We start from the raw sequence: 12,032 nt of genomic DNA on the forward strand, positions 1-12,032 counted from the left end.
AAATAAAAAGTTACAAAAACTAGTTTAAGAAAAAAGACACATTAAAATTTTAGCTCATGTCCTGTTTTATAATCTAGGTTAGATTAGAAATATTCAGCAACACAAAATTCACTCAGAAAAAAAATTTCCTAAATATGTCCAAAAAAAAAAAAAAAAAACAAACAAACCCACACACACAACAAGAAGAAGGCCTAATCTTCCAAACCTACCATTTTCAAGGAATTCAGGTCCTTTGAGCACACTGGACTGGGAGTCTTGAAATGGAAAGTAATACTGGACATAACAATCCGCTTCTCCCCAGACTGTTGTCTGAAGCGGGACTAGACCTTTAACCATTTCTATATGGAATTCAAAGTGGTGCTCCATCAATCCATTTCCTTGGCCCTCTGCCTATTAAAAGAAACAGAAACACTGGTAAGCTTTAAAGAGAACCTTGCTTAGAATATTCCTGCTTATCTATAAAGTCTGAGTATAGATGAAGAAATAAGTGAACTGGTTAACACTAAAACAGATATTAAAACAGTTTTTCTTGTATACAGGATAATTGGACTAAGCTGAAATTATTCTAGGTCATGAAACTAAATTAATATTAGGAAATCCATAAATGTATTTTCATGCATTAATAGCACAAAGAGAAAAAAGCATTTTAATCTCAATAATGCTAAAAAGGGATGTAATAAAATTCAATATTTGATGAAAGTTTTTAGTACACTAAGAATATAAAGCTATTTCTTTAATAGGAAAAAGAATACACATTTGAAGCAAACAGATATTAACTTACTTATTATTTCTAAGTAAGTTAGGAATTAATGCTTGGAATGTCCAATAATAGAAAGGACTCCTGGAGGGAGGTAGTGAATAATTGCTACTGATGGTAGGCATTACTACTAATAATGATTAATCATGTACTGAGTATTTATTATCAGCTAGACACTTCCGCCTGTATTAGCTAATTTAACATGCATAGCAAATAACAGTGGAAGCAGGGTTTGGATTCAGGTAGTCTTACTCTAGATCCAGTGTTCTTTACCCCCATCCTATACAGCCTTCACTAACATTAGAAAGGTGATTACTAGTATTATTCAAAGGGGGAATTTGGGATTAGGATATGAGGGAAACATCTTAATATACACATTAAACATTCCGATTATTAATCCAATCAATCTGGAACAGAGATTACATAAAGTGTTTGCTCTGAAATCTAAAAACATATCAGTGTGCCAAGCCAAAGGAACCTGCCTAGATCCCTGGCTGGCCATGGATGGACAAATTAGGTCAGTCAGGGATCCAGGCAGGTTCCTTTGGCTTGGATGTCTATACTACACTCAAAAATTTTTCTTAGGGAAATAGAATATTTGCAATTTGATTCCTTAAAGCAAAAAACTGGGGGTGGGGAAGATCTCTTAAGAGTTACAGATGTTTAATTTGATCATATAATAATACAGCAACAAATTGCAAGGAAATGATTAGAGTTTATAACAAACAAATACACAATAACCTGTTAATAGTTAATGGTTATTTCCCTGCTATAGACATTTAAATTTGCCATTCAGATTTAAAAACACGATATATTTAAATGGTGTGTAAATAGAGATTTGTTATATTTTGGATCTTTAGCATTCCCTGAACAGCTCATGTGCTAGGCAATGAAGGAATGCTCAGAGGTGACAGGATTAGATTATGAGAGCTTTAATGTTATTAGTAAATTGATGTATTTGATGGATTAATAATTTGAATGGACTATTGGGTGGTAAGGTAGGCAGTGAGGCGTGGCTGAAGGAGGGAGGTCACTGGGGCCTCTGGCCCTGACCCCTTCCCCGTTCTGTCTGCTTCCTGGCTGCCATGAGTTGAGCAGCTTTCCTTCACTGTGCCTTTCTGCCACCATGTCCTTCTCACCTAGGGTACCGGAGCAACAGAGTCAGTCAACCATGGACTGAGACCACTGAAAACATGAGCCCAAATACTTTTCGTCCTCTAAGTTGTTCTTGTCAGGTCTTTTGATCAATGCATTGGAAAGCTAACATACTAGTAAGTAGAGACATCAAATGTCAGAACCAGTAGGAAGTGATCCAGTAAAAGGAAGACCTGTGTCTGAACCCTGATTCCCCCAGTCTTAGTTATGTAACTCTGGATAAGAATTGCTGTTTCATTACTAAAAAAGAGAATGACAATGATTTACCCCATTCAGTTGTTAGGGAAATAAACATGATAGAGAATGTCAATATGTCTTCTTAATTGTTTAGTAGAAAAGCAAGGTACTTCGCCCATAGCCCAAGAGTTAATAACAAGAATAAACAAATGGGACTTACTTAAACTAAAAAGTTTTTTCTCAGCAAGAGAAACAAAAAAAGAGGTAAATAGAGAGCCTACATCCTGGGAACAAATTTTTACCCCTCACACCTCAGATAGAGCCCTAATATCCAGAATATACAAAGAACTCAAAAAATTAAACAATAAGATAACAAATAACCCAATCAACAAATGGGCCAAGGACCTGAACAGACACTTCTCAGAGGAGGACATACAATCAATCAACAAGTACATGAAAAAATGCTCACCATCTCTAGCAATCAGAGAAATGCAAATCAAAACCACCCTAAGATACCATCTCACTCCAGTAAGATTGGCAGCCATTATGAAGTCAAATAACAAAAAGTGTTGGCGAGGATGTGGGGAAAAGGGTACACTTGTACACTGCTCGTGGGACTGCAAATTGGTGAGGCCAATTTGGAAAGCAGTATGGAGATTCCTGGGAAAGCTGGGAATGGATCCACCATTTGACCCAGCTATTGCCCTTCTCAGACTATTCCCTGAGGACCTTAAAAGAGCGCACTATAGGGATACTGCCACATCAATGATTATAGCGGCACAATTCACAATAGCTAGACTGTGGAACCAACCTAGATGCCCTTCAATAGATGAATGGATAAAAAAAATGTGGCATCTATATACAATGGAGTATTATGCAGCACTAAGAAATGACAAAATCATAGAATTTGCAGGGAAATTGATGGCATTAGAGCAGATTATGCTAAGTGAAGCTAGCCAATCCCTAAAAAACAAATGCCAAATGTCTTCTTTGATATAAAGAGAGCAACTAAGAACAGAACAGAAAGGAAGAGCATGAGGAAGAGACTAACAGTAAACAAAGACGAATGGGGGGAGAGAAAGGGAGAGAGAAGGGAAAGCATATGGAAATGGTAGGAGACCTTCAATGATACACAAAATTATAAGAGGTTGTGAGGGGCAAGGGGGAGGGAAAAAAAAGGGGAGAGAATTGAACAACAGCAGAGGAGGTAGAGAGGGAAGATGGGAGGGGAGGGGAGGGGAGGGGGGATAGTAGGGGATAGGAAAGGTAGCAGAATACAACAGTCACTAATAAGCCATTATGTAAAAATGTGAGTGTGTAACCGATGTGATTCTGCAATTTGTATTTGGGGTAAAAATGGGAGTTCAAAACCCAATTGAGTCAAATGTATGAAAGATGATATATCATGAGCTCTGTAATGTTTTGAACAATCAATAAAAAAAAAAAAAAGCAAGGTACTTCACTATAACTTTCCAACAGGGACTTAGCCAACAGAATAAGATTTTGCTAACTTACAGCTGGGATTGCTCCCTTCTCCCTATATTTGAGAAGTCAATTAAGTTAGTAAATTAGAGGATTAAGATCTGGTTGTCCAATTAGATTTTCTTGATAAATTCAGGGAGCTAAATGGACACAGAACCATTTAAACCATGAGAAAAATAGCAATGATTCCTCTGATTTAAAGCAAGCACTGGAGTGTAAGCTATATTCTTTCATTGAACTTTCTACTGCTGAGATAAGAATTTGGGGCAATGCTTTCACTAAAATGTGCAAGAGAAAATGAGATTATAGTTTTCTATGAAACATGATGTTGAGTCTCTACCAGAGCAACAGATGCAACAGAAGGCTGGTCCAGGAAATGGGCTGGCCTAGGGCTGAAAGGAGGGAGTGTTCCTTCTTCTTTCTTTAATCGCTGCAGTGCAATAATCTGATCTGAAGAACCCATGGCTAAAAAGACTCGAAGACTCCCATTTTGGTGGCCTGAGAACACATCAATCACAGGCATATAGCTGTCAACAGCAACAACTGGGTACTTGGCATCGAGAAGCAGGCGAGAAATCTTGGGATCTCTAGAGGGGAAGAAATTATGAATGAACAAATAACAACCATCAATCATGTCAAGAGTTGCTTCATTGCTTACTTATTTTCTCAGGTTATTAAAATGGATCTATACCTACAAAAGTAATAAGGTTTAAAAAAATTGTGGTTTTGTCAGTACCCAATGAAACTGAAATCACAAAGCAGGTTAAGTTCAAAATGCAGAATTTCAGGGCTGGGAATGTGTCTGATACTTCTCTGTATCATGGTGGCCTGAAGCCATGAAGTCTCTGATAAAACAGCATCTCAGCCAAGGCTTGCTGAATTGTATATTTTATAGGGAGGCAGTGTGGGGGAAAGTATGAACTTCAGGATCTGGTAGATAAGATTTTGATTTTACCAATGCTATCTGCCACCTACTAAGAGCTTACTATGCAGTAGGCATTTTATAGTATTTCCAATTCATCTAACACTATAAAGGTTGATGTTATTCATTGTAAACAGAAGAAAAATTCAAAAAGAACAATTAAGTTACTTAACTAAAGATAGATAGGTAGTAATAGGAGATTGAGCTGGGATTCAGGTTTTGAACCGTTTGATTCTGAAGTCCAAATGCTCTTCATTATATCAGGCTGAATCTTAGCTCTGCCACTTACTTGTTGTATGACTTAAGCAATCAACTTAGCCTTTCTGAGTCTGATTCCTCATTTATAAAATGTAGATAATTAAACTTCCGTCACAGGCTGTAGATGGGACTAAAATGAGATAACGTAAAATACCATCTATGATGCTTGACACATAGAATGCTCTGTACTTGAGTAGTTACAATTGTTTTATACTCTTTCAGCAAGGAATGAATCTTATGAAATCAGAAGTGAAGTGGAAGAAGATGAATACCAGATCACAACTACAAAATATCACAGTTACAGAAAAAGGAAAAAACCAAAAGCCTATGGCAGTCAACGGTATCCATGATTTCAGTAGTTTTCCTCAGCCTGGCTGGGTTTTACAATGTTACTATGGTAAGCACTATGTTGTATCACAAGTACTTAGTATTCACAGAAGGAAAATACATATATTTTCTCACTGAGTTCTCACAATTGCTCCATGAGAGAGTAAGGAGTCTATCATCACCCTCATTTTATAGATATAGAAAAGAAATCCAGAGAGATTCTGTGACTTTTCCAAGTCAAAAGACAAATTTTCTTATTTCTAAAATGGGGACAATGCTAATACTTCAAGAGGTTATAGTAAGGTTCAAGTCAAATAATGAACATAAAGTATTCTTTATAAAATGTAAAGAACAATATTTCAAACACAGAAGAAATGAGAAGGCTGCTAGGCAAGGGGTTGGGGCTAAAGTAATTAAACATATGCATTTTGAATTAAAAAAACAGTCTATACTAAGGATAGAAACTTCAGGTTAGTCAATACTCTATCTAGATGTTAAAGTGAGGAACAATAATCAAATCTAAGGTCTAAAGCACAATACTAATTACAGAAATCTTGTGAATAGTTGATATGAACCATACTGATATTTCATGACAGAAAAATAAGGTATTATTGTGAGAAGAAATTTAACTTCTCTGAGTCTCTGTTAACTTGTCTGTACAACAGGGGAAATGAAAATACCTGCCTCAGAGGCTGTTATGAAGATTAAGTGACTCTTAGCACAGTGCCTGAAACATAGTAAGCAGTATCTATACAGCTGCTTTACAATAGGAGCAAGAGCAGCAGCTGTGGTGAAACTGAGAAAGATCCAAGGGATTACTGGGCTATTCATATTTGCACACCAAAAGAATTCCTCTTCAGTCCATACAAAGTTAAAGATGCAAAATAAAGAATACTCCAAAAGATCCTATTTACTTGAATGACATGTAAAACTGATGGAGAGGGAGTTTCACCAGCCCGAGAAGCTTGTCCTGTCCTGGGCTTCGCACCTTGTTCCAAGTTTCAATTACCATCACATTGTTCTTAAGCCTTTCCAGGTACTTGGAAGACAGAGAGACAGGAATCACCTGGGGAGAAACAAGGGGGAAAAAGCCAATATTGAGACAAAGAATTAACTTTTATTTAAAAGCATCCACTCAAAGGTGACTGCATGCATACATTCTGTAACCTCAACAGAAACACTGTCTGCTGTATAGATTAACATATAAAGTCCAAATCAGTTTGAGTTATCTGGTAACATTGCTCATATAGATGGGACAAAGAAAAGACTGCCACAAATGTCAAACACACCCAACCATTTCGGGCAAAGTGATCCACTTATAAATCCTCCTGAGAGAAAGGTGTTTTGAAAGAGGATGGCAACTGTTTGGAAAAGGGCACTTTATCCAAGGATTGCCAATCCTTGTGCAGACAGCTCTCCTCAAGAAGTGTCATGGTAAAAGCAAAGTCGATTTCTTATCTGGACTTTCAATATAAAATTTTTCAAGAACTGGCTAGCTGGTAGTTGGAAGAGAAAAGATAAGCCATAAATACAATCAGAAGATCTAGAGCCAAGAGCAGCTCCATCAAATTAACAATAGAATCAAGGGACCACCAATTTGAAGAAACTTAAGCTCTAGTGATAAGTATAATAGTAGAGGGATAGCTCTAATGATGAAACCAACAGAAAACATGAGAAGCAAAAAGGGGTGAAACCAGACATAATATAAGGTTTGGAAAGTCCTGGGTTCGATCCCAGCATCAAAACAAAATATATAAGACATAATAAATGGAAGACACCAGAAGCACAGATAACCAGAGTAAAGCTACTTTTGTATCCACATAAGAAACTCTTATTAAACAAGTACATTTTTGTTCTTTGAAATTAACCAACCACACACAAAACCAACATAGCAACCTAGTCTTCAAAGAAGGAGGTTTCAGAGTAAGTTTCAAAAAGAAAGTAACCCTAAATTAAGGCTGAGCAGAGTTAACTAGAACTTAATGCTTTGCCTAATAGGTGTCATATAGGTTGAGGAGGAAATCAAGGCAGAAGGAATAGCACATGCAAAGGCACAGAGGTTGGAGGAGAGAATATTCAGGAAATGCTGGACTATCTAGAGTGAAGGGAAGAGTAGAAGATGCTGAGACTGCAGAAGTGTCTACAGTCAGTTCTTAAAGTGTCTTGGAGGAGTCCATGCTAAGAAATAACATTCTTTTCTGAAGGCTTTGGAGAATCACTGAAAAGTTTTAAGCAGGGGAGTAAAATGTTCAGATTAGTGTTTTAGAAACATCATTCTTGCTGGTACACAGAGAAAGAAATGAACAGGACCAGAGGGGTAAGAAACAGGCAGACCAATCTGAAATCTGTTTGGAATGAGGGTTGGGACCTGAATGGAAGCAGTGGCAATGGGATACAGATAAGGGGATGCATTTTAGAGATAATTGAGTCTGGAGTACCTATTGGAATTGGTGAATAATTATAGTAGAGTCAAGACAATTTTCAGGTTTACTTAAATTTCTGAGTAAATTATAAAATGAATTAGGGCATTCATTTTAAGGAAGAACTGATTTGGAAGGAATAATAAATTCAAATTTGGAATTCCTTCTTTCATTTATACCTTCTTATTGAATATCTAGTACACACCAAGCAATGTGTTAGGTGCTAGGTGTAAAGTGCTTTTGAGAATGGTGATGACCAGCAGGCAGTTAGATACAGAGAGCTGAAACTACAGACACATGTGTGGCTTACATAAAGTGTAGATTTAGAAGCTATCTCCATAAAATGAAAGTTTAAGTGGAGGAGTAGATGTGAGGACCATGGGGAAAAGAGGATCAATTTGAAGACTGACAGCAAAAGTAATAAATGGGGGTTGGGGTTGTAGCTCAGTGGTGGAGTGCTTGTCTTGCACATCTGAGGCACTGTGTTCAATCCTCAGTACCACATAAAAATAAATAAACAAAATAAAATATATTGTGTTCATTTATAACAAAAAAGTAAAAAATAAAAAAAGAGTAATAAATGGGAGCACCAATAGTTAAAGGTTAAGAAAAAGAGAGAAATACGGGAGGTGCCAGGCATTTCATGATTTCTCCTGAAAAAGACTGGCTGTTGAGTCAGGAAGAAAAAAGTTGGAGTTGCAAAACCCAAGGAAAAAAAGAATTTAAGCAACAGCACCAAATTCTACAGAGAAGTCAAATAAGATGAATACTGAAATAAGAGGAAGAATAAATGAGAGTTAGGAAAAATATAAATATTAAAAAAAGAGACTGAACATATAGGAGTGGGGAAGCTTACCTAACCAAAGTAGAAAAAAATAGAATCCAAAACTTTGGCAAAAGAAGTAGTGAGTGGGCTGGGGTTGTGGCTCAGTGGTAGAGCACTTGCCTGGTACATGTGAGGCACTGGGTTTAATCCTCAGCACCACATAACAATAAATAAAGTATACAATTCAATGAAAAAGAGGAGAAGAAGAAGAAGAAGAAGAAGAAGAAGAAGAAGAAGAAGAAGAAGAGGAGGAGGAGGAGGAGGAGGAGGAGGAGGAGGAGGAGGAGGAGGAGGAGGAGGAGGAGGAGGAGGAGGAGGAGGAGGAGAAGGAGGGAGGGAGGGGGGAGGGAGGAGGAGGAGGAGAAGGAGGGAGGGAGGGGGGAGGGAGGAGGAGGGGGAGGGAGGAGGAGGAGGAGGGAGGAGGAGGAGGAGAGGGGAAGGAGGAGGAGGAGGAGGAGAGGGGAAGGAGGAGGAGGAGGGGAAGGAGGTGGAGGAGGGGAAGGAGGTGAAGGGGGAGAGGAAGAAGAAGAATAGTAGTAGTAGTAGTAGTGGTGGTGGTGGTGGTGGTGGGGAGAAACCAAACAAATTGAGAAAGAACAAAAAGAAATAGAAAAAGTTTTAAAATGTTGGCAATGTCTTTTCCTCTTTCCACTCAATAGAACACACCAGATAACCACAACAATCCTTTCCATTCTGAACATTCTAGATTTCTTTTAGATTCGAAGTATGATTTGGAAAACATTTATTTCCTGCCCCCAATAAACCCCTAAAAGATATGGAATAGACAAAGTTACCTGAGAAAAGTTAAAGACTGGTTGTGTTGTACCCCATACAGTGATAGATCTACTGACTTCTTCTGTGCTGAAGAGTTTGCAATTTAAATACACATTGCATGGTGATTGTTTCTCAGATTCTCCAGTAATAAAATCTTTCCCATCTGGCACCATTAATAGCACATGCAACAGCAAAGCATTTTCTTTTGTTGACATATCTGTCTGATTGACTAAATCATGGGAGGTTGGTACAGCCATGGAGGTTGAAGAATTTGGTACTATAGAGCTTGGTGACTTTGGGTTGGGAAGCACCAAATTCTGTGCTTCCTTTGTAGTTTCCTCTAGAATTTGAGTTAGAGTCTGTGAATTTTTGGTATAGGTAGTATCTCGGTTGGGTTCTGGCAGTATCTTATCTGGATTTGTGGAAGCACAAAATGGGGTATGTTGGATGCTGCTATTTAACTTGGAATTGACACCAGTGAAATTCTTATTATCTATAACAAGCTCCATGGTTACCTATAAAACACAAAAGAAGAGTCACTAAGAATGTCCTGTAGAACTGAAATCGGAATTTTGGAGCTGGAAGTAATGTCAGATTATTAGGAAATTAGTTAATTCATCATTTAATACCAACATAGGATGAATACAACAGACTGGACTGCACATACATTAACTTAGACTAAGAAAAACTAGGTAGATTATTTATCAATAATACTAGATGAGACCAGAATATTATCTTATACCAGGAAATAAGGAAATGCTCATAAAAGGATGGTGATGTGTTTAAGGGACATAGAATCTAGTTGAAGAGGCTTCTATTGGCTAAATCTAGGATAATTTGAGCATCAAAATAAATTATAGGAGTGGACTATAACCTATTGAATAATATATGAATCTGTGAGTCTATACCAATATAAAATTAATATGGGAGAAGGGACATAGTCTTTTGCGTAGTAAAATGTCAATTAATAGATGCTCAGAAAGAGCTGCAGATGTAGCTCTGTGGGAGTGCACTTTGCCTAGCATGTGCAAGGCATTGGGTTCAGTCCCCCGAACTGAGGAAAAAAAAAATCACATAATAGTATGTGACTTGGGTAAACCCCACTAGAGGGGTATTCTACAAAATAACTGGCTTATGTACTAAAATATAAAGAATGACTGTGGAACTATTCCAAACTAAAGGAGATCAGAGAAAAAATGACAGTTAAATGCAAATGATAATCCTAGACTAGAAAAAATATTCTGTAAAAGAAAATATAGGCACAACTGTGAAAGTATAGACTACAGATACAATGTTTTATCAATATAACTCTTTGAGTATTATGCATGATGATGTCTTTGTTCTTAGGAAATACATGTAATGCATGCTAAAGAATCTAAGGGGAAATAGATATGATGCCTGGAACTTATGTTAATAGTTTGGAATAAGGGTGTGTGTGTGTATCTAAAGAGGAAACAAAAGGAGAGAGAGAGACAGAAAGAGAGAATTATAAGACTAATATCACATTAAGAACTAGTGAGTCTGGGCAAAGGGCATGCAAGCTCTTTGTACTACTTCTGAAACAGTTCTCTAAGTCTGAAGTTATTTCAAAGTGAAACAGTTAAAAATGCTAAAAAGTAAAAAAGAAAAAGGATGCAGGATAAGTAACGAATTTGAAGAACAGAAGTGGTCACTTGCTAACTATAAGAATAATTATTAGGGATAGAGTGTTCTTACTGTTGCTTTTATTTGAAACCCATAGGTGTTACACACAGTTATTTTGCTCTATCAAATATAGCAGCAATCAATCTAGCATGGATTTCTATCAACAAAGTCAGGACAAAAAACAATTTCTAGTCCATCAATCCTTTTCATTATCCTTTTTAGATTTTATTTATTCATTTATTATTTGCAGTACTGGGGACTGAATCCAGGGACACTTTACAACTGAGCTACATCCTCTGTTTTAGTTTCCCAAGCCAGCCTTGAACTTGTGATATCCCTCTGCCTCAGCTTCCTGAGTTGCTGGGATAATAGGTATGTGCCATTGCACAGCCCTTTTCAGATTTTAAACCTTGCACCAGGCAGAATGAACCAGGCAGGCAAAACATAAAATCTGGTTAGCAGAAACATAAGGTGGTATCATTTCCTTGCAATAATAATCATATAAGTCTTTAAAAGATTAAGTGGTATATATAAGGAAGACCAGGAAAAAGAAAGGCTTTCAAGAAGAGGAAGCAGTGTGAAAATAAAAATTAAAATAAAAAAAATATGGAGGCACGAATCTTCACAGTACCTTAAGTGATTCTTTACATAGTTTGACATGGCTACTGGCAGAGGATGAATTAGTAGGCAGGTGTCACATTGTGAGCCTTATACTTTATTCTCTGGGTCACTTGGAGCCATGAGAATGTTTTAGGCAGGACTGTGAAGATTTTTAAAACTTACCAAGGCACCAAGCAAAGCTGTACTGAGGCCATATATTCAAATTCTGCCACTTAAGAAATCTTGATGCTTCTGAACACAAGGAAAGGATCCTTTCTCAATTATATTTACTCCAATTTACATCAGAATTTACTCCATCAGGGCCACTGTTATTTCTCTCCTTGTTGACAGCCACAACTCTAGTCTAAGTCACCACCAATCATTTCTTTTGGGGACTAATGCAACAGCCTCTTCATTTCCCTTCTTTCTCTCTACGGTCTACTATCCACACAGAAATATTTTAAAAATGTAAATCAGATGATGGCATTTCAGTGCTTAAATGTCCTTTCCTTGGCTCTTGGGCTAATATATAAACCCTTTACCTTGACCTAAAAAATTCTAAATGATATGGCTCCTACCTGCCTATCCAACCCTACTTTCTACACTTTTCTCTTGCCTACTATCCTGTTGTAACATTCTGACCTTTGATGACACAAAGACCAATTCCACTTTAGGACCTTCTGCATGTGT

At 37.3% G+C, this 12,032-nt stretch overlaps 1 protein-coding gene across 1 annotated transcript in view; it reads right to left on the reverse strand.

The window, feature by feature from the left end:
• Nucleotides 1–12,032, reverse strand: part of C2cd3 (C2 domain containing 3 centriole elongation regulator) — a 143,277-nt gene that overhangs the window by 76,338 nt on the left and 54,907 nt on the right. The window contains exons 14-17 of the mRNA XM_026379501.2: nt 9,119–9,613; nt 5,993–6,144; nt 3,912–4,158; nt 210–390 (exon numbers count right to left, since the gene is read on the reverse strand). Of these exons, the coding sequence (XP_026235286.2) occupies nt 210–390; nt 3,912–4,158; nt 5,993–6,144; nt 9,119–9,613 (1,075 nt within the window). The remainder of the gene's footprint in view (nt 1–209; nt 391–3,911; nt 4,159–5,992; nt 6,145–9,118; nt 9,614–12,032) is intronic.

This window comes from Urocitellus parryii, chromosome 4 (assembly GCF_045843805.1).
Source record: "Urocitellus parryii isolate mUroPar1 chromosome 4, mUroPar1.hap1, whole genome shotgun sequence".
NCBI lineage: Eukaryota > Metazoa > Chordata > Mammalia > Rodentia > Sciuridae > Urocitellus > Urocitellus parryii.